The 26,440-nt window shown below is 44.0% G+C and overlaps 1 protein-coding gene across 3 annotated transcripts in view; it reads left to right on the top strand.

Moving 5' to 3' along the window:
- PI4KA (phosphatidylinositol 4-kinase alpha) overlaps positions 1-9,404 on the top strand; it is a 66,569-nt gene extending 57,165 nt beyond the window's left edge. For all 3 annotated transcript variants that reach the window (XM_067306930.1, XM_067306932.1, XM_067306931.1), the window contains exons 46-55: positions 520-592; positions 710-780; positions 1,399-1,508; positions 2,147-2,251; positions 2,717-2,842; positions 3,171-3,291; positions 3,916-4,075; positions 5,326-5,415; positions 6,284-6,367; positions 8,713-9,404. In XM_067306930.1, the coding sequence (XP_067163031.1) occupies positions 520-592; positions 710-780; positions 1,399-1,508; positions 2,147-2,251; positions 2,717-2,842; positions 3,171-3,291; positions 3,916-4,075; positions 5,326-5,415; positions 6,284-6,367; positions 8,713-8,764 (992 nt within the window). In that variant the 3' untranslated portion in view covers positions 8,765-9,404. The remainder of the gene's footprint in view (positions 1-519; positions 593-709; positions 781-1,398; positions 1,509-2,146; positions 2,252-2,716; positions 2,843-3,170; positions 3,292-3,915; positions 4,076-5,325; positions 5,416-6,283; positions 6,368-8,712) is intronic.
- Positions 9,405-26,440: the final 17,036 nt, after the last annotated feature.

Raw genomic sequence — 26,440 nt, forward strand, 5'->3', positions numbered from 1 at the left:
TTTCAAGAGTGAAGCATGTCCAGTTCCCTTCATTTTCCTTCTTCTCCCTTAAACAGTCCCTTGAAACATCGTTATCTGAAGGCCCTGCATCTCTTGAACATATGTTTTCCCCATCTGAATCTTCCCTTTAAAATGGAGTTTGATGAAAGCTTTTCCTGATCTCTAACAGGTCTCGATTCTTCTACCATGTGTTGGTTGTTTAGGGCCCTTCCTAGTGCAGTGGGACATGCTGCCACGTCGTATTAGGGACTACTGAAAGAGAAGTCCTGTCTGTACGTTTCTGTGGTAAAGATTCTGCAGTATTAGTTTGAAACTGTATTCTATTAGTTTCTGGCAATCACTGACTAATGGAAAGGGTACCGCATCCTTTGCGGCTCCCAGACTGTAATCTCTAGTTCACCTCTAACATTTATTTAATTCAGAAGTGTCTGTATTGAAGTTACAGACACTGACGTTAGTTTTCTTCCATTGTCATGCTAGCCAACAAATTTGTTCTCAGCTGTCTGCTCCGTTTTGCAGGCTGTTACTTGCCCAGCAATCCTGAAGCTATTGTTCTGGATATTGATTACAAATCAGGAACTCCTATGCAGAGGTAACATGTTCATGTTCTATTCCTCCGTTAAATTAATTCATCATATTTAGGTTTTTTTTCTAGAAATTCTTGCTTGGCTACTTTGCACTCATCATCTTTGTATTTATACCACTTCAGTGCAGCAAAAGCGCCCTACCTGGCCAAATTTAAAGTGAAACGATGTGGAGTTAGTGAGCTTGAAAAGGAAGGTCAGTAAATGGGTCTTAATATTGATGCTACTAATTAAGAGTCAGCAATTCCTTTAAAGTTGCCTGCTTTCAGTGACATACTGCTGTACTACTGCAGTAAAATTGTTTCCATATTGAACTTTATCCACATAGGTTCAGCTCAGAAATGAAACCCCATAAAATGGGGAGGGAAGGATAGAAATTGTCTCATTTCTGAAAACTTAAATTTATTTTTTGCCATTTTTTAGTTCCTGAAAGCAGGCCACATAGGCATCCTAAAGAAATTTTATCGGTTACTTTAGACTAGTTTATAATTTAATTGCCTTCTCTGGTTTCTAGACTGTAGCGGACTCCATACTTTTTGGCAGCCTTTTCTCATAATAAATTTTGTGGGAGATTCTAGCTGACTAGTTTAATGTAATTTAGGCATTTTCCAAGTAGACCATGGAAGCTATTTTGATGTCTATGTTCCGGTTCTAATACAGGAAGGGAACTGTCTTGTGGAATTTACCTTGCAAGGCAGAAGTTTCTATAGTGGACCTGTAGTGAAATGTTGTTTTTCAGTGTAGGGGGTATGTTGTACTAATAAGGTACTAATAAAACTCCATGTCTGGGTTTTGCTTTGTACTCTTTTTGCAGGTCTGCGTTGCCGTTCTGATTCCATAGATGAAAGTGCAGAAGAAGGGGTGGACAGTAAGAAAATCTGTTGGCAAGCAGCTATATTTAAAGTGGGCGATGACTGCAGACAGGTACAAAGCTACCAGGCTTTGCAGTTACAGAAGATAGATTTGTAGGTAACAATATGCTAGAAGAAGATAATATTAGTGTACAAATATTTTTCTTTGGAATCCTTCGAATCCCCATTAGCTATGGACTGAGGAGAGAACTGTGTTGTCCCACTGTGGAAAATCTGGTTTGGAAACATAGGTCATGCTCTTAAGACAGTTTTATCTAATGCCATGTTTTTAAATTCTTTTCTTGAAGTTTGTTTCTCAGTTGGTAGCATAACATAGTAGTAACATACTGGTAACAGTAGTATCTTCCAGGCTGGTGTGTTGTGCAGAGAAGTTTGATTGTTTTTAATTAAGAGGGAGTGTTAGCTATTATAGCTGGAGTTATTAGTACTCCTCTTATCAAAGAATGATGGAAAAGTTTGTTCTCTGTAGGTCAGCAGTTAAATCTTCAGTGTTACCTGCTACCCACTTAAACAGCATTTATCTTTTCCCTTTTTGATTTCCCCCAGAGCCATAGTGAATGCACAAGCACACATCTGCAGACCTTCTGGGGGAACTTAATGTTCACTTCAGAGTTCTTCAGAGCATTTTGTAACCTGACTTACGATCCGTAACCCCTCTAATGCTTGTGCAACTTTTTTCTTGTATAACAGGACATGTTAGCTTTACAAATCATCGATCTCTTCAAGAACATATTTCAGCTGGTAGGCCTGGATCTTTTTGTGTTTCCATATAGAGTGGTGGCCACAGCTCCTGGGGTGAGTGCACAGTTAACTCTAGAGCTGTAGAAAATAATTCCTAGTTTAAAAAAAAGACTATTTTTTCCAGCACATACAAAAATTCCATTCTGCAAGGAAATACTGCCCACATAACTTCTGCCAAATATTTGCAGTACCAGTGGCAAAAGAGTCTTTTCTCCCCTGCTTCCTGCTTTTCTAAAGCTTTTGGCTCTGAATTTTTGCTGCTTGTGGTTGTTCGCATTTGCTGTTTGATTTTTGGGGACTACATTGTGCAAGTCGGGAAAGTCACAAATCTTGTCTTATGTTGCATGGAAGTTCTCAATGTTTGGATCTACTTTTTTATGAATAAACTAGAAATTCTGTATTCAGTGATCTATGGGCTTCCCCACATTTCCCAGGGGACCTGTACAACTGCCAAGAGCCATGAACAAAATATATGTTGGGAACGTGCTTTACAGACCTGTTTCTCTTCTTCCCCTTCAGTGCGGTGTTATTGAATGCATTCCTGACTGCACATCCCGTGACCAGCTGGGCAGGCAGACAGACTTTGGGATGTATGATTACTTTACAAGGCAATATGGAGATGAGTCAACCCTTGCATTCCAAAAGGTAAAATATCAGTTGGCAGGCATAGCAAAACTCAACCAAGAAACATTCTAGCTATAAGGAATAATGACAGATAATTGGATAATGACTACCATAATGCTGTATCTGGTTTCTGATGCAGATAATCCATTTTTAGCTATGAGTAAGTTAGCTAAGGAAGTTATTGCTGTTGTAGATATATGGAGAATATTATTGAACATTGCTTCAAACTAATCATGAAGGGGTGGGGGGGGAGACAAACACTCTCTTCAGCTGCATCTGCTCCTGGGATGGAGAAGAGAGATATTAAATTCTCTGTGTTCTGATTCGTTGTAACTTCTTGTTTGTACAGGCTCGCTATAATTTCATCCGCAGTATGGCTGCATATAGTCTTCTCCTGTTTCTGCTCCAGATTAAAGACAGGCATAATGGCAACATCATGCTGGACAAAAAGGGACACATCATTCATATTGGTCAGTTACCTCTACATTTGAACTTCTGTAGGCATCTTTTCCTTCTGCTGTAAAATATTGTTCATAGAAGATACTAAGCCACTTCCCTTTTGAGATCAATCTATATACTGATTTCATAATTTGTAAATATGCATGGAATTTTCTATCATGCCTGTTTAGTATTGTATGTATATTTGTGTTGGCTGCTTCTGTGTAAATTTAGTTTTGCAAAATTTTACCAGCTTCAGGGAAGTATGTACACACATACACATCTATCTGTGGATGTGTGTGTGGATATATAAATGTATCTTTGGATTCCTTTCATCACTGTATGAGTGTGAATTAAATTTGACTAGTAAATGTATATAGCTGTGTGAGACTAAACTCTGCTTTAGATTTGTTTTTCTGGAACTCCAGTGATGTTTTGGCAAGGAGTTTACTTGACATCACGATCCTTAGTCTAGTCTAATGTCATAGTCATGGTTCTTTTGATATTCTTATACTTCACCAAAGCTTGTTTTCAGTTGGTAGGAAGACAAAAAATAGGTATTAATATGTGAAATCCACCTCTCCTTTCTTCTGTCAGCTTCGACAGTGCACAATTAACCAACAAAGTATCTGAGCCGGCTTATCTTTTGTGCACAGATTTTGGATTCATGTTTGAAAGCTCACCTGGTGGAAATCTGGGCTGGGAGCCAGACATTAAGCTGACTGATGAGATGGTGATGATAATGGGAGGAAAAATGGAGGCAACTCCATTCAAGTGGTTTATGGAGATGTGTGTCAGAGGCTATCTGGCAGTCAGGTGAGGCATTCTTCATGCTCAAAAGTGGAAGTGTTTGCACACCTAAAACCAGATGAGAAGTTAAATAATAGTAAACGTTTGTTTGTCAGGGGTCTGAGGCTGTCTGTTACATCCCTTAATAATGATGCCAACTGTCCAGGTACAAACTCTGAAACAGTTTAATAGCTCTGTAATTTTACAGTCTCACTTTGTTCTGTTCTTATGTGACGTTTGAGATGTTTATATTGTATTTAATTAATAAATGTAATGTTCTCCTTTCTTCACTCAGTTTAGTATGCCATTTAAACTTTGCAGTAAAGAACTACAGGAGAATCAAAATCTTTCTTGTTTTTCCTAATCTGACAACCATGTTAACCATTGTTTCAACTGGAGTTAATTAGGCAGGACATGTAAAATAGTGCTACAACTTCTGTTGTAAAATAGGCAGAGATTTTGGTAACCCAACTCTTTAGCTATTATTGCTGGCCAGTCACAGTCAAGATTTTTGCAGCTTTACCTTGTGCCATACCAAGTAAACGGGGTTTGCTGTAACCTGGAGGAGCACTGCTAAATTTATATAAAGATGATGTAGCATGCGAGTAGGAGGAGAACAGTATGACACAGTCCAGATAAAAGCTCATTCTATCACAAGTATAAAGTATTATTGATGTTATCTTACAGAATAAAATTTCCTCAGCTAGCAGACCTAAAAGGGGCTGTCTTGAAGCAAAGATCAATCTGCTTCCTTGAGGGGGAGCACTCTGGAGAAGTTTTGTTTCAAGGCAAAGATGTCATCTAAGTAGTAGAGTAATAGCTTGGTAGGTAATAAATGTTCTGAGTGGGAGGAGAGGAAGGAGAAGGGAAGCTGGGCTGATGTAGCAAAGAATTCCGCAGAGTAATTGGGAATTAGAAGATAATCTATTACTGTGGTATTGTTGGTTTCAGCCTTTTATACTGTTTTGATGCACTGATTCACCTTTCTGTTGCCAAAGGAGTGTTATTTACCAAGTATTGCTTTGTATAACCCTCCTTGAGGCTGTTCCTCTTGCAGCACTCTGAGTATCTGGTAGTCTGACATCAAGGAGTGAAATTTAAAGTGACAGATTGCAAGCAACGGTGTAGCTCCCTCAGCAAATGTAAGAGGATTACATGTGTAGATTTAACTACAGAAAAAGGTGTGATCCAGCTCGTTGAACTCCTCAGCTTGCCTGCTCTACCTACTAAGGATACAGAAGTTTAAGTACTGTAACCTTTGTCCTCTTTTTCTCTAGGCCTTACATGGATGCTGTAGTCTCACTGGTTACATTAATGCTGGATACAGGGCTGCCCTGTTTCCGAGGGCAGACAATCAAGCTGTTAAAGTAAGTAAGTGTATGCATAAACTGGAAAGTATGTATGCATTCTCTGTAGAGTGTATATTGTCACAAGTTATGCAGTGAGTGTAGTGTCATGTTATCCAAATGTCTTATGCCTTAGTGTTTTAAAAATAGTAGTTTAGTTTTGTTTATAGAATATCTCAAGACGTAGGAGTTTCTGAGGCCTTTTCACAGAATTAAATTCAGGCTGTGTAGTGACTGGGCAGGTACATGGATTATCTTCAAGTTCTTAGCACTAGCACAGCAAGACTGTAAAGGAAAGATCTGTTTTAATAGAGATAATATGTTCCCGAGTCTGAACTCTTCTCAAATGATGCTGGAATCTTAAACATAGCAACTTTAAATTTGTTCTACAGATAATGCAGTACTGGATATGACTATGTTGTAACATCAACAGTTTAGGCAAATACAAATTCTAATATGACACTTTAAATAGCCCTCCAGGCTTATGCCTCCAGAGTTAGCTCTGCGCTCGATATTTGCCGCAGATAACTTCCTACAAATTTCCTAAAAATAAGCGCAGATTCATAAAGTATGATGGTCTGGAACTCAAGGTCACTGCTAGATGCATGGGTATTTTAAAAACAGCGGCTGCTTAGAAAGAGGGATCTGCTGTTCCTGGAGTTACCACTAAACTGATCAAAACTTCACAACATCTGTGTCCACTGTAAGACTTAAGGGAAGTGCTTATTAAAACGTTATATAATTTGATCAGGGTAGTCTCACAGGAAGTAGATGCTTGCTGCAAATGAAATCGCACAAGCTCAGCCTGGAGTTGAAGACTCCTTTGTATCATGCTCAAAGGAAACCTCACTAACTTGTGCTCTTGCTTTTTGTGGTTTTCTGCATATAGGCACAGGTTCAGCCCCAACATGACTGAACGGGAGGCTGCAAATTTCATCATTAAGATCATCCAGAATTGCTTCCTCAGCAACAGGTTTGCTGCCTTATGCATGTGTTCTCTCTAGGGCTAAAGGAAAAGTGAACCAATTAGCTGGTCATACTTTGAGCAGAGCTAAAAAGTACAGTCCTATCACTCAGATACTGAATGTTGTCTCTTTGAGTTTTCGATAATGTGGGGTAGCAGCTTTGCTTCTGAATATGCTGTATCTCTGCCCTTTATGTTGGAGAGAAAGGCTAAACCCAGGCTGATTTAATAAGAAGACTATCTGGTCTAAAGAATGGAAAATTTGCTGTCAGAGTGAAGCCTGAATGTTAAGCATTTTGGCTGTTGTGTTGAGGGATGCCCAACTATACTGTTGGAGTGATTTGGCTAGGTGTGCTATGCCCTTGTAGGGTAGGGTCATCTCTGACCTATAAAGGAGTGGATAGTAAAGAATGGTATCGGATGGCAACAGCAATAGCAGGCCTGCTTGTCAGAATGAAAAGAAAATTATCTTGAAGCTTGTTGCCTTTTATTTTGTAAAAGGGAACATTTCTTAGAAACCAACTTGCAGGGCCACTGGACCAAGCAAGAATGAAGCTCAAACAGGAGTACAGTTACTTTTTAACATCATTTTTTGTAATTGCTTGCCGGCATTAAGTTGCCTGAATACCCCTCTGAAATTCAGTGATCTGTGCTGTGTGTGCAGTAGAGTGTGAAGACCTGTATACACACTAAGCTGCTAGTCTGTGCAAAAGTATATTTGGTTCTTCTCTATAAATGAGTTCTGATCTTTCCACTGAATTTTTCTTCATGACTTGGTATTGCATTAATGTTAATCATTTTGCTAGACCATATGTTACTTATTGTATAGTATCATGCTGGTTAGAAAAAATGCCTTGAGTATAAAACACTTTGGCAATGTGGTTTTTGAATGCCTGCGTAGCTGGGCCATGTTTACTTGGGATCTGCTAGTCAGTATGTTGAACGGACTAAACAGTTCTATCTAGATACTTAGCAATTTAAAAATCAACGTAATGACCAGCTAGCCAATATACTGTAGTATTTTTCCTGCTTATCTTAAGTGTATGCTTTATCATCTTTGATAAGAGCTGCTATTGACATTTTCCCATCTGTAGCTATTGCTTCTGCTCCATCCTTGACCTGAGCCTAAAGAACCACATCTGACTGTTGTCATAAAATACAAGTCAGTTCTGTCTCCCAGCCAGTCATTGAGCATATATATATATATATGTCCTACATAATACAAATTTTGTTGGATGTAGTGAGGAGTTCAGGGCAAACACATGGGGTCAGCTTGGGTCAAGCAGGGCTTATTGGCTAGGAAAAACCATTCTAGAACAGAATTGGATCTCCTCGTGCCTGCTGGTGCATCTGCTCAGCACCCCAGATTAGTATTGGGTGTTATTAATTCAGTTACACGGTTGTGTGAATGCCCAGAGCCAGCTTAGTTCTGGCAAGCTGGAGCATCTCTGCCTGGCATGGTTAGTCTGTGACTTGGATAATCTCTGCCTATGGATAATTGAGTTATCTGTTACAAGGCTTAGATTTGCTTGTTCAGTCACTCATTAGAGATGTTGCTTTTAATGCTGCTATTTTCCTTGTTACTTTTATTTTCATTATGAGACTTCTTATTTTAGGTTACTGCTTTTATTTCCACATGCTCCTGGCTTTATGCAGTCCTGAAGATCTTAGTTTTTTTCCTTCTCCTAAAGCAAACTGCCAGTGTAATGTGAGGTGCTTCTGGCTTTTCCAAGCGCAGGCTCCAAGCTGCTTTTGCAGCACAAGTGTGTTGTGTTCAGGAGAGCAGCAGCTTATGTCTTACTGTTCTCACCACTATAAGAGGCATGGAAGTAATTTGTTTTAGCATAGCAGTACTAAAAAACTTGGAGGGAAGAGCCTCACTTAACTGCCCAGGTTGGACTACTGCCGTTGTGCGAACTGCTCTCCCTTCTCCATGCTGCTGCTTCAGGCCCAGTTCTGCTGAATAAGCTTTTGCTCAAGGTGGCCTCCTAATGGTAGTGTTACAGTTCAATTTAATGAAATTTAAACTGTGATTTAAGGAGGGGTGAGAGGATGTAGTGTGAACTGTTTTTTGGAAACATGGTAGCTGCTGATCCAGTGATCCGTTTGTCCAGACCTGATGCTGTTAGCTGAGGAAATCTCTGCTAGTTTAAACAAAAGCAGGATGTTTTATGTTGCTGATAACAATAAAATGGCCTTCACGATGCCTTCAAAGTGTGTAGGGCTAGTTTTGATTAGAAGCTAATTTCCTTCACCCATGTTTTGCTTCTGTGGGATCTTGATTTTTGTTTTTGTGACAATGGCTGCAGTGTTTTTAACTTTCCTTTGCCTCTGGCTTTGCTCTCTTCCTTTAGGAGTAGGACATACGACATGATCCAGTACTACCAGAATGACATCCCGTACTGAAAAACACTAAAGGTTCAGTGAAACATGCAACCCAGTGCCCTCGCTGCAAGCTAGTAATAGGAGATGCTCAATCACACCTCGCCATCTTCCACCTTGTGTGTGCGCGTGTGTGTACATGTGGGTACACGTTTCGTGGACATTGCAACAATCAGTCTGATGCATTCCTTTTTCCTTACCAGGTTATATATATATATTTATTTCTTTTTTCCGGGGGTTTTTGGAGTTGGACTGCAGTTGTAATAAATTGTGCTACGATTATGAATGTGTGCAAGAGCTAAAGCTGCAGAGTTTGATAATTTTTCATGCAATGCAAAGATTTTATAGTAGGTTTAAAAAGTAAAAAACCTTTCCTGCATGACCCCAGGGAATGCCATAGACATGAAGGGTTTGGAATTCTCTTTGGAAGCAATAACATTGAATTGCTCTAACTTTACTGTAGAAAAAAAAATTCTGATAATCGTCCAAAGTGGTGATGTCTCCGTTGCTGTGTTCGTACTTTGCACTATACATGGTCTCTGCAATGTGGTCAGTATTTCATATGTACATGAAGAATGTATTTTTCCTTTTGTGTGTTTTAAAAAAGAGACTCTACTGAAACTATATTTAATCTATAAAATGTAATAAAAGATGTTAGCCTTTATTGTGTCTGCTGCAATTCTTTGGACATCCACTGTGTTTTAGTTCACGTATCACATCATTTTGCCCATTTCTCTACTGGCTACGGTTCAGCATAGTGTGATCTTCTTTCCGAGAAGAGAAATGTGTTTTATGAATAAAAAAATATCCTTTCAGAGGCATCAAAATGTGAATAGAAGAAATGTTTTGTTCGGGATTCACCTCCTCAGCGGACCTGAAATCCAGGAGTGCGGCACCGCTTTCCCCCGTGTGGGGCGGGGCAGCGCGCGGCTCTCCCGGGCCGGGGCGGCCCCCCCCCCCCCCCCGGCACGCGCCTCGCCTCCCCGCGGCCCGGGGAAGCGCCGGAGCGGGCTCGGTGCTGCTGCGGGCCCGGTGCTGCTGCAGGCCCAGCCGGGAGGGGGGCGCAGGCCCGAGGCGAGGCGGCGCCCTGCGGCGGGCTCAGCCGCGACGCCGGGGGGAGGTGCTGTGTGAGGGGCTCCGCCCGGAGGGGGGGGGCTGCGTCGTGAGGCGGGTCCCGCCCTGAGGCGGCCGCGACGCCGGGGGGAGGCGCTGTGTGAGGGGCTCCGCCCGGAGGGGGGGGGGGGCTGCGTCGTGAGGCGGGTCCCGCCCTGAGGCGGCCGCGCCCCGGGGCGCGTTCAGCCCTTGGTGGGGAGGGGCCTCGCGTGAGGGGCTCCGCCCTTGGGGGGGGCGCAGCCTTGCGGCGGGCCCAGTCCCGAGGAAGGGCCGCGCTGGGAGGGCGCAGTCCTGAGGCGAGGCGGCGCCCTGAGGCAGGCTCAACGCTGAGGTGGTGCCGTGCCCTGAGGCGGGCTCAGCCCCGAGGAAGGGCCGAGCTGGGAGGGCGCAGTCCTGAGGTGAGGCGGCGCCCTGAGGTGGGCGCAGCCGCGGTGGGGGCCCCGCTGCGTGAGGGGCTCGGCGCTGAGGTGGTGCCGTGCCCTGAGGCAGGCTCAGCCCCGAGGAAGGGCTGTGAAGGCGCAGTCCTGAGGTGAGGTGGTGCCCTGAGGCAGGCTCAGTGCTGAGGTGGTGTCGTGCCCTGAGGAAGGGCCGCGCTGTGAAGGCGCAGCCCTGAGGCGAGACGGCGCCCTGAGGTGGACTCAGCCGCGGTGGGGGCCCCGCTGCGTGAGGGGCTCAGTGCTGAGGTGGTGCTGTGCCCTGAGGCGGGTTCAGCCCCGAGGAAGGGCCGCGCTGGGAGGGCGCAGCCCTGAGGCGAGGCCGTGCTGCGAGGCGGGTTCCTCCCTGAGGGCAGCTCAGGCCTGATGGGGCCGTGCTGTGAGGAGGCCCCAGCCCTGAGGAGGGCCCAGCTTTGAGGGGAAAGGTGAGGGGCAGCCCGGGTGCCCGCGAAGCAGGTTTTTACCGTTAATGCCACTTTCTTGGGTAGCCCTGAGAGAGGGCCCAGAGCTGCGGTCGCTGCGCTGGGAAGGCTTCCTCTTTTCTCAGGGAAAGTGAAGTCCTAATGTTTTGTTAAATTGTGTTGTTAACGCTTACGTGCATGTATTTCCCTCTCCCGCACCCAAAGATAAACGCACCATGTAAACCAAAAACCCAAACGAGTGCCTCGAGCGGTGTAATGATGAGAGGATCAATTAATAGCAGTAAATGGAGATGATACGAGAAGTCACTGTCTTGAATGCATATAGGGTAAATGAAGGCTAATAGTAGACAATTTCCTAATAAAGCTCTAATAAAAGCCTGTAGTATTGTTAGGAAGTTCTGGGGCTAGAAGTTACTATCAGCTGCTGGTGAATAATAATGATAATAAATGCAGCTCTGCTAATGTTGGGGCTGGGCTAGTTCAGAAACTCACTTTCAGTTGCAGATCTCAACCCACATAGGCTAGAGTGCAAGTAAAGCCACCCAGGGCTTTACTTACAGAGTTAGAAAATGAATGAGTTTGAGTGTTCTCATCGCTCATTTTACCTACTTCAGTCAGGATGCCTAGAGATCTGACATGACCTAATTCGTCCAGAAAAATGAGAGCAGCTGGAGCCAAATGTATGTAGAGGTCACCTGGACTTGTCACAAGAACAAGCTGGTTCAGTTATATTTGCAGGACATTTTTTAACAACTTAAGGTGACTATATTTGAGATTTCTTGGTTGTATTGTTTCCTCTGCTACGAAGCCTGTAGAAATCTTGCAGATGTGTTAAAACTCCTTGTTAGTAGGAAAGATGTGCTCTTGTAACTTTTCTTTCTGGTTTCTAGTGGCCGTGTTTGCCAAAGCTCACCTGCTGACATCTGCAGATCTCGTTTTCACAAGTTGCCTGTCTCCTCCCTGTTCCCTCAGGGTTCCTGCCCACAGTGCAGAGGTGGGAGAAAACTCCCATGTAATTGAGCCTCCATTGAGATACAGAGAGGATTAGTTAGTTTACATTTAATCATGCAAAGCAGTACCCTAAAGCTGATTCTTCCTAAATGGGATGTGTTCTGTATCTTCCTCTAGGGAGACTGAGGAGGAGGTGGGAAGAAATTGCTGAGATGCCTCAGTATATTCCAAGCACTTCAGAGACATTGAATCAAGGCAGTCGGAGGCAGCATAGACTTATTTCACCTTCATCCTCCCACCAGGGAAGGATACAGTCCTTTACACAAGGAGCCTCGCAAAACTTTCAGAAGTCACTCAGGTAATTAAGAACGGATAAAATTAAGAATTATATGTTGATGCTCTGAAAGTTTTTGTCTCTGAACTTTACGTTAGAATGTGTTCTGATGCCTCTGCAGCCCTGAAAGAAGAGGCATTAAAAAGAGGAAAAAAATTGCTCTAAAAGAGAAAGGTTTTATCTAAGCAAAGATGGTCCTGTTGTTTCTCCACCCTCAGGAATCCCAGGTCACACTGAGAGACAGGTTTCCCTGGCTGTACCCAGGGCAGTTCTTTCTGTGTTGGCCGTGCATATAAAAAGCCCTTAAGAAAGGAGCAAAATTTATAGTGACTCATTTGCATCTGATGGACCCAGGGTTCAGTGCTACTGGTAACTTGATCAGCACTATTCAAATGCTAATCTCATTATGTGTGTTGGAGACTGAAGCGCAGCAATCCAGCTCCATTAGTGCAATGTGCCTGTGTGATGTTCTGGCTGGTGCGCAGGGTTGTTGTACCCCCTGCGGATATCCAGCACATGCTGCATAGCACCAGGGAAATGCATGAAGGTTGGTATGGGCAGAGAATGGGAACTCAGTGGCGGAGCTGATGAAATGAGCAAACAGGGGAAGATGAGCTAGATTCATTTCTGGAAAATGCTCAGAAAAAAAAATGGGTTTGTTGCCAACAGAGCAGTTTGGATTATACGTTTTTTTCCACAATAAATATGCCCATCAATTCCACTTCTTTCAAATGAACACTGTCAAAAAAGGACAGTAAACAAAAGGGTTTGTCCAAAATGCAGATAAAGCTTAAAAGCGTGATTAATAACCACGTTTGTATGAAAAAAGACTGTGCATATGCTGTGTGGTTTTAGGACATGACGTATCTACTTGCCCCATGTAACAGGGACTAGTGGGCAGCACATGACACACACAGTGTGCACAGCAGTCATTTCTGGATAAAGATTTCATGACAGAGCTGTTTTACCAAAAGCACCTTGAAATTGTGTTTGGATGTGCTGCTTTAGTTTGCCAGGCCTGGTGTGAAAAAGGCCTACCTCAAGCTGTTCATTGCTACCTATGGTATGTCAGTGACAGGTCTGGTTTGTTTTTTTTTTTTTTTAGTGGTTCTGCAATGTTTTCCAGGATTCTGCGTTTGAGAGGTCACAGGAGTTAGAATCCTAAAGCAGCAAGGTTTGTAAGGTGACATAGTATATTTATTAGATAAGCTACTTAGCTGACCAAGCAGATGAGCTCTGATGCATGCAGTCCTGGCATCAGCTGGTTTATTAAATAGCACAACCTGCCCGAAAGGATTGCTTTTCTGATGGACCGTTACAGCTGCAACAGCCCTATTACTAGAGGTTTGTAGTTCTACGTGGTATCTTTTTGTTTATTCCTTGTACAGTATCTGTTGCCTAATAGCAGTGATAGTGTTTCTGTGAGTCTTGTTATTCTGATACATCCCTCTCCAGAATCAATGCTGCCATAGTTAGCCTCGGTGATGACTATAGAGGCAACAAACCGAGAACACACTTGTGTTAAGATTTATGAATGTTATATGTGGCTCTGTTTGCTTGCTGCCTTTCCTGGCTGTATGGCCCTGCCAGAGGAGAGCAAAATAAGGCTGTAGCAGAGCAGGCAGGATGACACAGTGACAGAGATGAGCAATCGTGATAGTCAGGCATTCAGGCAGCAATGGCTGGCGGTTCAGTGAAGGGGAGAAGTTATCTACCCAACTCCATTCAGGCACCTCTTCCCGAGGGAAGCCTGGCAGCAAAGAGGGAAAGGGAATTGGGAGTGATTGCTGGGGGGGGGGGCAGAAGTGCCCCCCCGCAGATTGTACTACACACCCAGACTCTTCCCCCTGGGAAATGAAAGAACCCCTTCTTGGCTACAGATGCAAAGCTAGGAATGTGTCTAGGTTGCTGTTGTTTTAAAGCAACTTGCCTCAGCCTTGCAGTGGCAAGCTTGGCAAAACAAATTGTGCTTTGCTGTGGAAAAAAAGAAATGTCTGAATTGCAGCAAATTTAGGAAACAATCCCAGCTGAGTGTTAGTTAGGAGTGAAAACATAGAGCGGTAACTTTGATCCTGATGTAAGAAGGGGTGAGTCATGGAATTCCATACTCAGAGAGGTTTCAGATTGATATATCACAGAGAGGAATATGCCTCTGGAAAACAAAAAGAGAAGAGAGAAAATGTTATCTTGCTATTTTGTCATTCTCTTCCCCTATGCAAGGCTTGATAAAATATATTTCAGCTGCTACATCTAAGCTTTCTAAGATGTTTGCTGTTACCATACAGATGGAAACTATATGCTTGCAACTTTGCATGCGTACATGCAAATTGCTTTCTTAATGAGAACTTTGCATTACTCTTTGGAACACAAACCTAGCAGCTTCAGTACCTGAGTTTGTTACAGAGAGAATCCTGTATTTATTACAAAGCCATTTCTCGCCCAGAGCAGGGCTGTGCATGCATGGTAGCCAAGTGTACACAAGTGAGCGATCTAACGAGGCTACTTATGGGTGTTGGGCTTGAAATGACTTTATTGACCTGGGTAAGTAAAAGATTTGCAGGAACACCTTATATTCTGGGAGTGGGAATCAGAAACTTTTATCTTGGTGTCAACCCTGGCTGCCTGTACCAGCTTGAACATGTTACTTACCCTTTTTGCCTTGTGTAAGGGGATGTTGGAAAGGCAAACGCCCACCTTGTTAGGGTAGGGATGAACATTCCTGGAGCCAGGAGGATATGTGACTGACTAAACAGTCCTCCAAATATTAGAGGCTGTAAGTCGGTAGAAATCTCCTAGAATATCTGATCTCTGACCACCTAGATGGAAACTGTGTGCGGTTGTCCAGGCTCTCCCAAAAGGGATTCCAGGCTCCAGCTCTTGTGCTAGGGCAGCGTAGAAGCCAGCTTTCCTATTTCCCTTTGGAGGCAGGGTTACTCTTCACTTGCATGACTTGGGTTGGGTGGAAGTGAAGGGTATAGCTACCTCCTGTGGCTGCAGAGGAAGTATCCTAGCAATGCTAGTGCATGGAGTATCTGCCTTCCTTTCTGTCCCAGGTGTGAGTGGTGACGAGAACTGGGTAAGAGCTTTGTGAGGTGTGGGATGTGAGCTGAGTTACAGTCCTGCCAGAAGATGAACATAGGAGACCTAAAACTCAGTTGTCCACACACCCCTGGTAGGTGGCAGTGCTGGGCAAACCCCTTGCCTTTAGAGCTCTGGCAGTTAGGACCAGACCCTGAACTCGGGTCTCAGCGCTAGCACGGGGCCTCTGAGCTGACCTGTGAAGCCGCACAGTGCTTACTGCAGTTTGTCGCTGCCGAGATCCCGCTAATTTCCTCGGCCTCCTCAACTGCAGCCTCGCAGCTCTGCGGGCTGGCGGCAGAGGGCACTCCGAAACAAGCGATAGTGCCTGGGACACACGGGCCAGGCGTTTGAAGAGAGAACCAAATCTGCCTTTACTCTAAGGCAAGCCAGCGGCAGGAAGAACCTTGCAGTGACCTTTAGTTGTGGTTTGTCTGTCAGAGCAGGCACTGAACGGCAGAGCTAGCAAAGTACCTGAATACCAGATATGAAATTGCTCAAGAGCCTGGCAGAGATTGTATCCTGGCATATTGTGCTGGGGAGGTTTTTGACCATCCAAGAGACATAAAGAAAATGCATTTTGCTGACTCTGCATTGTCTCAGCTGAAGTCTTTAAATGTATGGGTCCCTTCTGCTATAGCAAGCGTGCAGAAATCCATAGCGCATTTACCAAGAACAGAGGTTTCTCCTGGACAGTGTGGTAGTTCTCCTTTTTATTATCACACTGTGTTGGACAAGCAGCAGCTGTATTTAGCTCCAGAAGTGACTGCGTTTCTGTGATTCTGTGCACATACATTTTGAAAAGCTACTTTGGGGTAAAAGGTACTCTATACGCAAGCTCCAGTATAGGTTGTTCATTATTTTTGTTAAAGTTCATGAGTACTAATTAAAAAATAGAAACCTCCCCAACTAACAATAGTTTTAAATTTTCCCCCTTACCTTTGAGCAGCTCACCTTGGGCTCCATCTTCTCAGTGGACAGAGTGGCTAGATAGCACTGTGAAGTCTTTAAGCCTCACAGAATAAGCATAACACAGGTGGTAGGATGGGGGAAGAAACCAGGTCCAAGAGAAGGAAACCTTTTGAATCAGTGCAGATATAAGGAGCTCATTGAGTTGGTTATGAATAATTGCTGTGGTCATTTCAAATCCAGGCCAGCGGTGGTTATCATCTTTCCCTTGCTGTTTATGACAAAAGTAGGATCAGATGTTTGGAATCCTCTGTCATGAAGATAGCCCTGGTCTGTGCTGTTACCAGGCTTAAAAAGCACTGTCAAGGGATGGATAGCAACAGAAACCTGGGCTCTGAAAAGTGCTTCCTCCCTCTTGCCCCACATATAAACTGAGATTTGGATTTCAGTCCTTTCAGCATCAAACCCAGCCTTTAGGCTGCAACCCCAGATAATAAAGAAAGAAGCAAGTCCAGCCACAGCTGAGTTGTATCACAGATCAGAGCTGGAACGGGGGGGGGGGGGGGGGGGGGGGAACAAATACACAGTAGTTCAAAGCTCATTAAATTGCAGACAGGACAACTAGATCAGAGGGAGGGATTAAGCTCTAGGTAAGAAGACAAACCTGCCAAGGAAACACCTGAGCTGGATCCATGATGAAACCTTGAAAGGATGTCAGGGACCTGAAAACCCAGTTGGTTTCCAGGACAATGCTGAAATTAGTTCCTTCCCTGCCTCTCTGCTGACATTGTGATCATTCTTCCAGCTTGAAGAGAGTTTTTCTTTCCTTTGAGATGGAGCTCATATCAACTTGTGGGAAAAGTGAGTCAGTGCAGTGCCTGAGGCTACAGGAACAGGACTGATGGTAATTGAGTTACATCAGCTGAGCCTGGATAACCAATCGTGTTTGTGTTCCTGCTTTGTCTCAGCTGAAAGGTAAAACACTATCTCAAATCTTACCGAAGGTTCCTTAAAACCAGGGTAGGCTTAAGAGCAGGTATACCAGTCAGTTCCCACAGCTTTACTGAGGAGCAGGAATTTATGTTGCCAAAACCCCATCACATGGGATATATGGTGGGCCAAATCCCTTTAGAAATGCTTCAAGTGAGACACAGAGGTTTTTTTGTTTTTTTTTAATATAATAAACAGTATGCTCTGAATTTGGGAGCTGCTTTGGCTGCTCAGTACTTGAGAAAGTTGTACCCAATAGGATGTAAATTGGAGATCCAAAAATCAGCAGCTCCTTTTAGAGAACTGAGCACATCTGCACAGCTGTGCAAGGGAGCCCTCAAAGTGCAAAGTTCAAACAGAATCCTTTTTCCTCTTATATACTGGGACCTGTGGGTATTACTGGCAACAGTAGTAGGTAAAAGAGAAGTTTCAGACAGATGCGACTTTTACGTTGAGGATGACCCTAGAGTTTAAAACTGGTTTCCAACTGATTGCTTTCCCTCAAAGTTATCGTGGTTTGCCCTTTACCTAGGAGATTGTGTTTACTAGTTGTGTGGAAGCAGTAGGAAAATCAGAGCTTACCCTTCACTTTATTAGGAAGCCTTTGCAAAAAGTTCTCTTTGAGATGAATGGCTTTTGCTGAAATAGTGAGGCTGTGCTGTCCCTCAAAAAACTGATGTAACTTGGGAGAGATTTTTTGACGGGACCTGCAATTACAGTACACTTACTTTCTTCAGGGGATGTTTGGAAAATGGAGGTGGGTGGTGTACATGTGTTCCCATACAAGCTGTCACCGCTAGATGACACCATGACTCTGGCAACAAGATCCAGATGAACCCTAAAACCAAGGGCATTTTGCCTGCTTTGGAGGTTTTGTTACAAACCCAGAACATGGGCTGGATTTGCAAACCTTTCAGTGAACCGGGGTCAGGTTTCCCCCAAATGCAGGCTGAGGTTTGAGCAGAATGGGCTCAGTTCCAGGTGACAGGGTGGGATTTACGATTTGGGGTGGAAACCATGTGAATGTTTGACTTGCAACCAGGCTGATCTTGGCTGTGGTTACACTTGGAGGGCCTGTGTGTATTTGAAACAAAATCTCAGACTGAGGTTCAGGGAATATGAGCCTGCCTGAGTCAAAACCAGAAAGGGTTTGCACGACCCTGCTGTGAACTGCTGTAAGAAGGCTTCACGTGACTCCACTGCTCACCCAAAGTGGGACCAGGCTTGAACCCCAAAGCAGTATCCAGACATGGGCAGCTGTAGCCCTGCTTCCCTTTTAACCTGTTGTCTCCATGGGTGGTAGGTAACTAAACACTAGATAGACTGGAGCACTGATCCAGGGAGTCAGCCACGCTCCTTGCCGTGCTGCCATCACACCTAACTTCAGGTCGTGACAGCATAATGGTGTCTCAGCCGATAGAGAGGCAGCCGTATCTCCAGGAGCACTTTGCTTTCTGACAGGCTGGCTGACTTGTTACCCACCTGCAGAATGCATCTGCTTCTCCTGGAGTGTCTTTCTGGGTCCTCGCTTTTTTAATTGCACCAGGCCCAGCAGTTGCAACTCTACAGGTATTCATTGCACAGTTGCTGTTGATGCTTTTTTCTCTTTTTTGGCCAAGTAAATGCTTAGTTATTTCTTATCCTGAAAAAACTTCTTTCTCCTGTAGTCACTGTGTACATACATATACTCAGTGATTTTTCCATTGCTTTGCTTTCCCTTTCAATGAGACTCTGAGGATGTTCACATGAAACATGCTAATAAACCAACCTACATGTCTTTGACTCTTGCAAAGGGTATTTCTGCTTCCCAGAGTTTGGCAACTATCATGTAATTACGTGGCTCCAAGGATAGATTCAGAGAACTGATAATCTAAGAGGTGTTTGTATGATGCTCCATCGTCTCCTTTGAAATTCATTTCTTTCCACTACCACCTCAGCAGTAATCCTCACATGCAAACTGGTTACATATCTTGTAGCAAGGAATCAGCACAGAACAATGTAGGAGTTCACCTAAAGAGCATATTGTGTGTAGGTACCCCCAAAGTCTGCTGTCTGTGTGTCTGCCACACCCGTCATGGCTTAGAGGGATCCTAGCAGTTGATGACAGACAAGCCTTTTCAGAGTCTCTCAGTAGTGCTTAGATTTGGATTTTATTTCAGAAAACCTGTAGTGCACTGAAGCTTCCTAAGTTATTATCTTCATGGATTGATGTTTTCACGGGATGTTTAAATGGCCATCTGAAACCAATCAGCCCTATCAATACAGTTATGTTATGCTAATTTGTTATTCTGTGTCTAGAAACACTTTTCAAAATAACTTTAATAAGTTTCATTGCTATTGTATGTTAAGCATCTCAGAAATCCCCACTACAAATGATTTGGTTTATTGTTTGTGTTTTTAGACTAAATAATGAAGTGTTTACCTTGAATCATCACAAAGTTTTTCTCTGTTTGTTGGAATACATTTTTATGGAAGTCAGCTTTTATATAAGGCTAGAATTTGTATTTCTGGTGCTTGACAATACAGTCTTTTGTCCTCTATATTGCTGATACAGTTGGAGAATTCTAATGGATTAGTAAGATGGGATTTTCCTTTGTAAAAACTCTGTTCATAGACTATCATGAAACAGCTGTATTATTCCTACTTTCAATTAACATCTAAATGAATTTACCAGCATACAGCCTTTGAGTCTGTAGCTCTACAGAAAACCCCAGGGGCCTTTTTAAAATACAGGTACAACACTTGTTACCTTCCAAGGCTGCAACACAGTAGCTGATTTTAATGAGAGATTGCTTTTTTTTTCGCAGCTCAGACACTTCATTTTTATGACCCTTCATGTGATTAGACATTGTTTGGTAGGAGAGGCAGGACTCTAGGCAGGAGGAATAAGAGGCAAACTCTTTCCTTTTTAAACTGTGGTAATTAAGCCCAATATACTGTGCCACAAGTCTTTTGTAAAACTGACGCCATGACAGATCAGGAGAGGCAACAGATATGGCTAAGTAATAGAAATTTAAAAAGTGTGCATTTATGGACTAGAATGCCAAGTGTATTAGGGATGTGTTGGCTGCATCAGGTTGTTCCAGTCCAGGTCTGGAACGACAGGAGAGGTGTTCAGGTATGTTGGCCGGGTTATCGCAAGTGGAAGCAAGTAGGAGCTCAGTCAATTAATCTCATGTGACACTTTTTCTGGCAGAGAGTCAGGTAATTTTCATCCCTGATAAACCTTCCAAAATGTATTGCAAAATTTTTTGCATTCAAAACCTTTATAGCTTACAAAAAATAACTACTTTCTGTGCACCTTGTCTCTTGCACAGAATTCTTGTTGTATCCAAAGACATAAGATACAGCCATGCCCAATACCCAACACTGTGTTGTCTACACTTATGCTACTATTAACGTTCTCTTGAAATACTCTGTGAGTTTATGTTGCTCCAGAGGGTCAATGCACTACAGGCACAACTTCTTCCCTTCTGCAAAATACCTCTGGAATGGATGGGAGAGGGAGTGGAGTGGAGCTGCCACAAGCACCCCCCCAGGGCTCTGTGCAGCTCTGACTGCGCCAGAATTAATGGGCCAAAGTCTCTGTGAATGTTAAGACCATGTCGTAGCTGTTCCTCCTTATCCTTAACCCTTCCTCCTCCGCTGCCATGTGCAGAGCAGGCACAGGGAAAAGAGTAAATTCTCTATCCTTCCACCCTACATCTGCCAGGATTACAGTATTCAAGCTAGCTTTTCCCAGTGGTGGCGAATTGGCAGCCTCCTGCACACACGCTAGAGTGAGGAAACTCCAGAGTTCTGTGCTGGAAGCACTGTATGCCTTGAACTATGCAGGACCTTATGCCTTGCAGGAAAGAGCAATATTACTGAAAAATCAGCAGTGCTTGTAAATGTGGATTTCAGATTCATTCCATGATTGACTTAGGGACCTGGACTTCTTTGGAAAAGCTGACTCTCATGTGAAATGTCTGGGAGGCTGAATGGGACTGTTTAACAGGATGAAGTGTCACTGTAGCAAGCCTGTTTGGAGCAGATTCCTGCAATACTTTGTAGCTTTCTGCTTGGCTGGTGTTAGGGAATCTCTTGTCCGAGAACTGACAGTCAACAAGTTAGCGCTTGCTGCCTGCTCACTTTCTGCAAGCTGATGTGATAGAGGAGCAACCCAGGAAGCTCATGGAGACTCAGAAAACTGTCGTAGGTTGGAGAAGAGGGGAGCCACTTGTAAGAACCAGTGCAGTCTTCCATCTGTTCTGCTACATGTGCCTGGTCATTTGTTCCTGCACCTACACATGGGATAGCAGCATGACACACCAGGACCCAAAGTGGTAACAGCTTGGCCTTGAGCTGGGTCCTCCTATTAAAATCAGAAATTATAAGACTGGGGTCGATTTGCTTTTTTTTTTTTCTTTCGCTAAAAACATTTTGTCACTGCTATTTTGCTATTTTAGCATTGCATTGTGTCCACTCTCCAACCAGCTCCTGCAAAGTTAGGTTCCTGCATGGAGGCAAGAGTCCCACAGGTCGCTCATGCAAATAACCTAAATGCTGTGAGTGGTGCTCAGAGCTGGCAAAATGAGAAGCTCTTCTCAGCCATGTCACTTGATGTGCTGCACTGTGGGAAGGTCAGGAGAACAGCCTGGGTTTGTTTGCCTGTCTCTAACATGGAACGATGCAAAGAGCACTGTTGAAAGTGCTCTGTGACCCTTGAACGGGAAGTGCCAAGGCTGGCATTTCATCGGAAGAACTGTCAGCCTCCTCGACTTGCTCATATTTGTTGGGCCTTCTGAGACCCCTGTGGGGAAGGATTTTCATCTCCTCTTTTACAGCTGGGAAAATAGAGGCCTAAATAGACTTGAGTCAATGATACAGACTCCAGCTCTAGCTCAAGAGCTGCTGGTGCCCATTACGGAGAGATTTCAAAGCTGAAGGGCTTAAGCAGGCCACCAAAGCCCTCCTCAAAAGCTAAGCACAAGCTGAGGGCTCCATTGAGTGGGGCCCCAACCAGTGAGTTGTTAGTAGGTCACAGCAGTGTCAGGCAGAGAATCAGGCCTGCTGCTGCTTTAGGGGGTAGAGCATCACTGCAGGGAATGCAGAAGCAAGCACCATTTCTTGCTTGAAGTCTTGCCTGCAGAAAAGGAGCTCCTGCAAAGGCCATCACTCTCCCATTTGGTCTTTCTCTGTCTCTCATTCTTCCATCTTCCTTTCTGGCCATTTGTGCTGCCTGCCTGTTTGTTTGTTGGCTGAGTGCCTGCTGAATTATTTACCAGCCTGACTGAATTAAGCAGCAGCAAAAGCAGGCAAGTGAATCCCATCTGAGACTTTCAAGGAGGAAGGGGGTGGAGAAGAGGGGGGTTTGATACATAGTGCTTAATTAAATGCACCAGCCCCTTCCAGGCAAAACCTTGTGGGAGGGGAAGCCCTTCTATTGCCCTGGGACAGAGCTGAGGAAAGCTGAGTGCAAGGCTAAGACATCAGCTCAGGTGGCAGTGTGCTTCATCTGTAAGCTGAGTGGGGGTCCCGCCACTGGGAGTTGCCTTCAGCCCTTGCAAGCATCATGTCAGCATGCTGGGATGTAGCAGGGCTGTCAAGCGGCCATTGCCTCCACCACATCAATTGCTCAACCCACCGTTTTTGTGATGGTTGTTGTGCTGTGTGGGGTTAATTGGGTTAATGAGCGTGTTGTACATTATTAGAAGCTGAATTGGTCAATTATGCTAATTATTGTGTCTCCCAAAGTGCCACGCTTAGCAAGGGTGTTTAAAAGGACAGGGGTTCTTGTACCACCCACTAGATCAGAGCTGAGTATCTGGACACCGAAAGACTCTCTCTTTATCAAACAGTGGTGCACTGGTGCTTTCTGTAAGGAAATATCTCCTTGTTGGCCTGTCCCTTCCAGCAAGAATGTTCAAACATAACACACAGTCCTTGGCTCCTGCAGGTCCTCTCCTCGCTATGTGTCTCCCAGCTCTAAGTCTTATAGATGGGGAAACTGAGACATGGATCATTCTGTAATATATCTGCTCTGGTGCCTCTCTCCCTAGAGCACAGGAGCTCTAGTTTGGTCACTTTTTCCAAGTCAGTGCTCCCTACCTTGTGGTGGGTCACAGCATCACGATTCTGGAGTATGCCTTTATCGCAGTACTTCAGACTGTAGCAATTGGTTCAAATGCCAGCAATTTTCCCAAGACTTCATCCTCCTTCCTGGCATGCTTTAGAAGTAAGTGCTGTGCCTGTGCTGAAAAGCAGCTGTCTTTCCACAGTTCACCGTTTGTGAAGATGCCGAAGCTGGTTCTGAGTTGTAAATATGCCATTCTTGTCTGCTCTCTAGGTTTCATCACTTTGTTATGCACATGTTTATTACTGTCATGCCACTGTAGCAATCCTGGCTCTTCCTAATATAGAGGTCTCCCAATAAAATAACCAAAGGAAGCCTTTGTGCCCCCAACTAGCTTTATTGTTTATAGACACTGAGCAGATGCGAACTGTAGAGCTGTATGGGGTTTGAGAAGAGTTATCTTCTCTGCTTCCCTGAACAGGTGCAATGCTTGCTGAGATTATTGTTGGCTTCAGTTAGAGCAGAACTGAGGCTGAGAACTGGGGAATGCCACAATGTGCTCCGAGTCATCTTTAATACTGATCTGAAATGTGCCTACATAAAGCAATATAGTACCCAGTGTGTGGGCTGCACAACCTTTCCAAAAATCTGGTTAAGTATTTGCTGGTTAACCAATCCTGAGCTTCATGCTGGTTGCAATGTGTCCAGTTACTCCTTAGGTCTGGCTGTGCTCGTACAGTATAGCTTTAGACTAGGGATAAGTTCAGACTGCAGAATGTGACATCTGAGGCCTAAGCCAGGAACTAACACACCTCTTAAATCTATATACTCTTTCTTTTGTATCGTATTCTCCCTGAAAGAGTTTTCCTCTCACCCAATTTAGTAAGGAATACCATCTTTCCACTAAGCTACTTGTGAACCTGGGAATGTGTTGGTTGCACAGGTATAGCAGGATCATCTTTGTCTTAGGCCAATTGATTGAGAACTGGTTCCTCTCGGTCATTTCCTCCATGCTTGGATACACATGCTGATCATATTAAAAGGAGAGTTGTAACCCCTTCAGTCAGCCTGCTTGCACTGCAATCTCCCTATCTTCTGACTTCTTAAGACATCTCGTCCTTTCCAGAATGTGACATGTTGGAAGAGGCAACTGATGCAGAATACTCCTCCTTATCTATAGCATCAATTTACCATGTGAGGTGGAAAACCATCTCCGGAAGCTGGCTAAAGAGGGAGCTGGGATCAGCAAGACATGAGAAGAGCACTGTGCAATCAAAAGCACATGCCTCATGAATTTATCATGAACTAACTCTATGGGACTCTTGCTACATAAATCAATTGATAACGCACCATGTAAAAGTATATAACAATTCACCATTTCCTTCCCATTTCTGCTATTTCCCTGTTTCTGAAATTCACTGTACAGTTGGTGTGAACACTGTGCACACACACACACTGCTCTGTTACAGAGATATGTATGTGGCGCATCAGGTAATGGATTTTTCTTGAATAACCTGTGCCAGTACTGTCATGTTTTGCATCAACAGTAAGTGATTTCATATTGCATAAAGCATGGAGTTTAAAAGAGTTGATGACCCCTTCTGGCTTTATTCCAGATGGGGGTCATGTCTGGGTTACTGCCCAACGTTTTCTAATAAGTTAATTCCCACTCTTAGGATTGTAATGGCTGCATTGAGCTCTGCTCCCCTCCACAGTGATTACTTAAATAGAAGAAAAAGTGCTTTCTCACAGGATTCCAGCCTTCTTTCTCACCCCTCCCCAGCATTGTGTGTAGGTGCTTTCACTTTGCACTTGCTGTGGAAACAGAGGGATCGGGCCTAAAACTGCTGTTGGCTGGAGCAGAAATGTGACATTCTAAGGCTGTGCAGCAAAGTTCAGTTCAGCCAGTTCTCTACTGTCCTCATGTCTACAATCAATTTAATGTCTGTCTTTAATAAGAAAACTCAACTTTCATGGATCATCAGCAGACATCTAGCTGGATTTCAGCAAAGCACTTTATAAAATATCTCATGGGCATATTATTTTCTTAGGCAGAGAAGACAGGGATTAACACATGACTTGTAAAATGAAAGAGGAGCTGGTGGACAGGAGACTGTGCAGAAAGTAAAGTCCTAAGGGTGGAGAGCAGGTACTGGTAGAATTCTGCCAGTGCAAGGTTAATGTATTTATGAATGCTAATTCAGCTACTTATGTATCTATTCACTGAATAATGTTTTGATTCCTCAGAAACATCTGTATACACAAAATTATCAGAAGAAGTAAGGGCCCCTCTTCCTTTGGCTTTGTACCCATTGACTGGTACTCACCTGCTCTTATCTCTGCAAGGGGAAATGACCCTTCCTGGTGCTACTATCACCTACTATGTTTTATGAAGATTTACTGCTCTTTTCTCACTGACTGCACTGGGGAGACTGGTGTAAAAGTGAATACCCAAGGGACGCATAAGTCAGCAAAACTTGTTTTCCATGATTATTTGCATTAGGACAGGAATGGGCTTTCTGTCAAAGAAAGGGTTATGAGAGTCTTGATCTGTCCTCCTCAGGCCAGGTCAAAGTTTCCTCCTTTATCTACTCCAATCCATTTGTCTGAGTTTCAAAGGAGAACAGGATAGACCTACCTACCATGTCAAAGGAGAGATAATGCTTCTGGCTGATACCAAAGCCAACATCAAAGGGAGATTCTCTTCCTGTGCTATTTGTAACCCAGAAGATAGCTGTGCATAAACCTCAGAGGAGAGTAATCCTGCCTGAGACTCATAACGGGCCGTACAGCTGCCACTGCGGTACAATGGCAAAGTAAAGGCCCTTTCCCCGCTTGGTAGACTTAATAGAAAGATGTTGGAAGAGATCATCTGCACATAAGGGAGCAGGTACATGGGATGGAGGGAGCCCCAGATAGGACAAGAGGGAGACATTCAGAAAGGACAAGGGAGAAGAGATCATATGGGACTGGAAGAGGTGATTTAAGGTGTCCAAAATAAGATGAAAACAAGAGGTGGGGTACTGTGGGAGGATACAGACAGGAACTTACCTTGGCAGCAGTCTGGAGAGGGCATTTTTCTTCTCTTCCTTTTTTCCTTCCCAGCCTCTGCCCTGATCCACAATATTCTTTCTCCCATGTCTTTCTCCCATAAATACTTTAACCAGCTTCTTCCATGGCAAGTCAATCCAGCCCACGTTCTGCACTGCTCTGCTATCAGTGACTGGTCAGTCTGTACTGTTTCTCAGTTTTTTTGAAATCCATTCTTTTCTACTTTCTCTTGTGGAAATTTGAAGACAGGATCAAACCTTCAGATCTGTCCCACTGGCAGGAGATGGTGTGTGAACAGGGAGAGAAGGCGTCATTGCTAAGGACTTCAGAGCCATTTTCTCTCCCACTCATGGATGTTCACTA

The sequence above is a fragment of the Apteryx mantelli genome, chromosome 17 (genome assembly GCF_036417845.1).
Source record: "Apteryx mantelli isolate bAptMan1 chromosome 17, bAptMan1.hap1, whole genome shotgun sequence".
NCBI lineage: Eukaryota > Metazoa > Chordata > Aves > Apterygiformes > Apterygidae > Apteryx > Apteryx mantelli.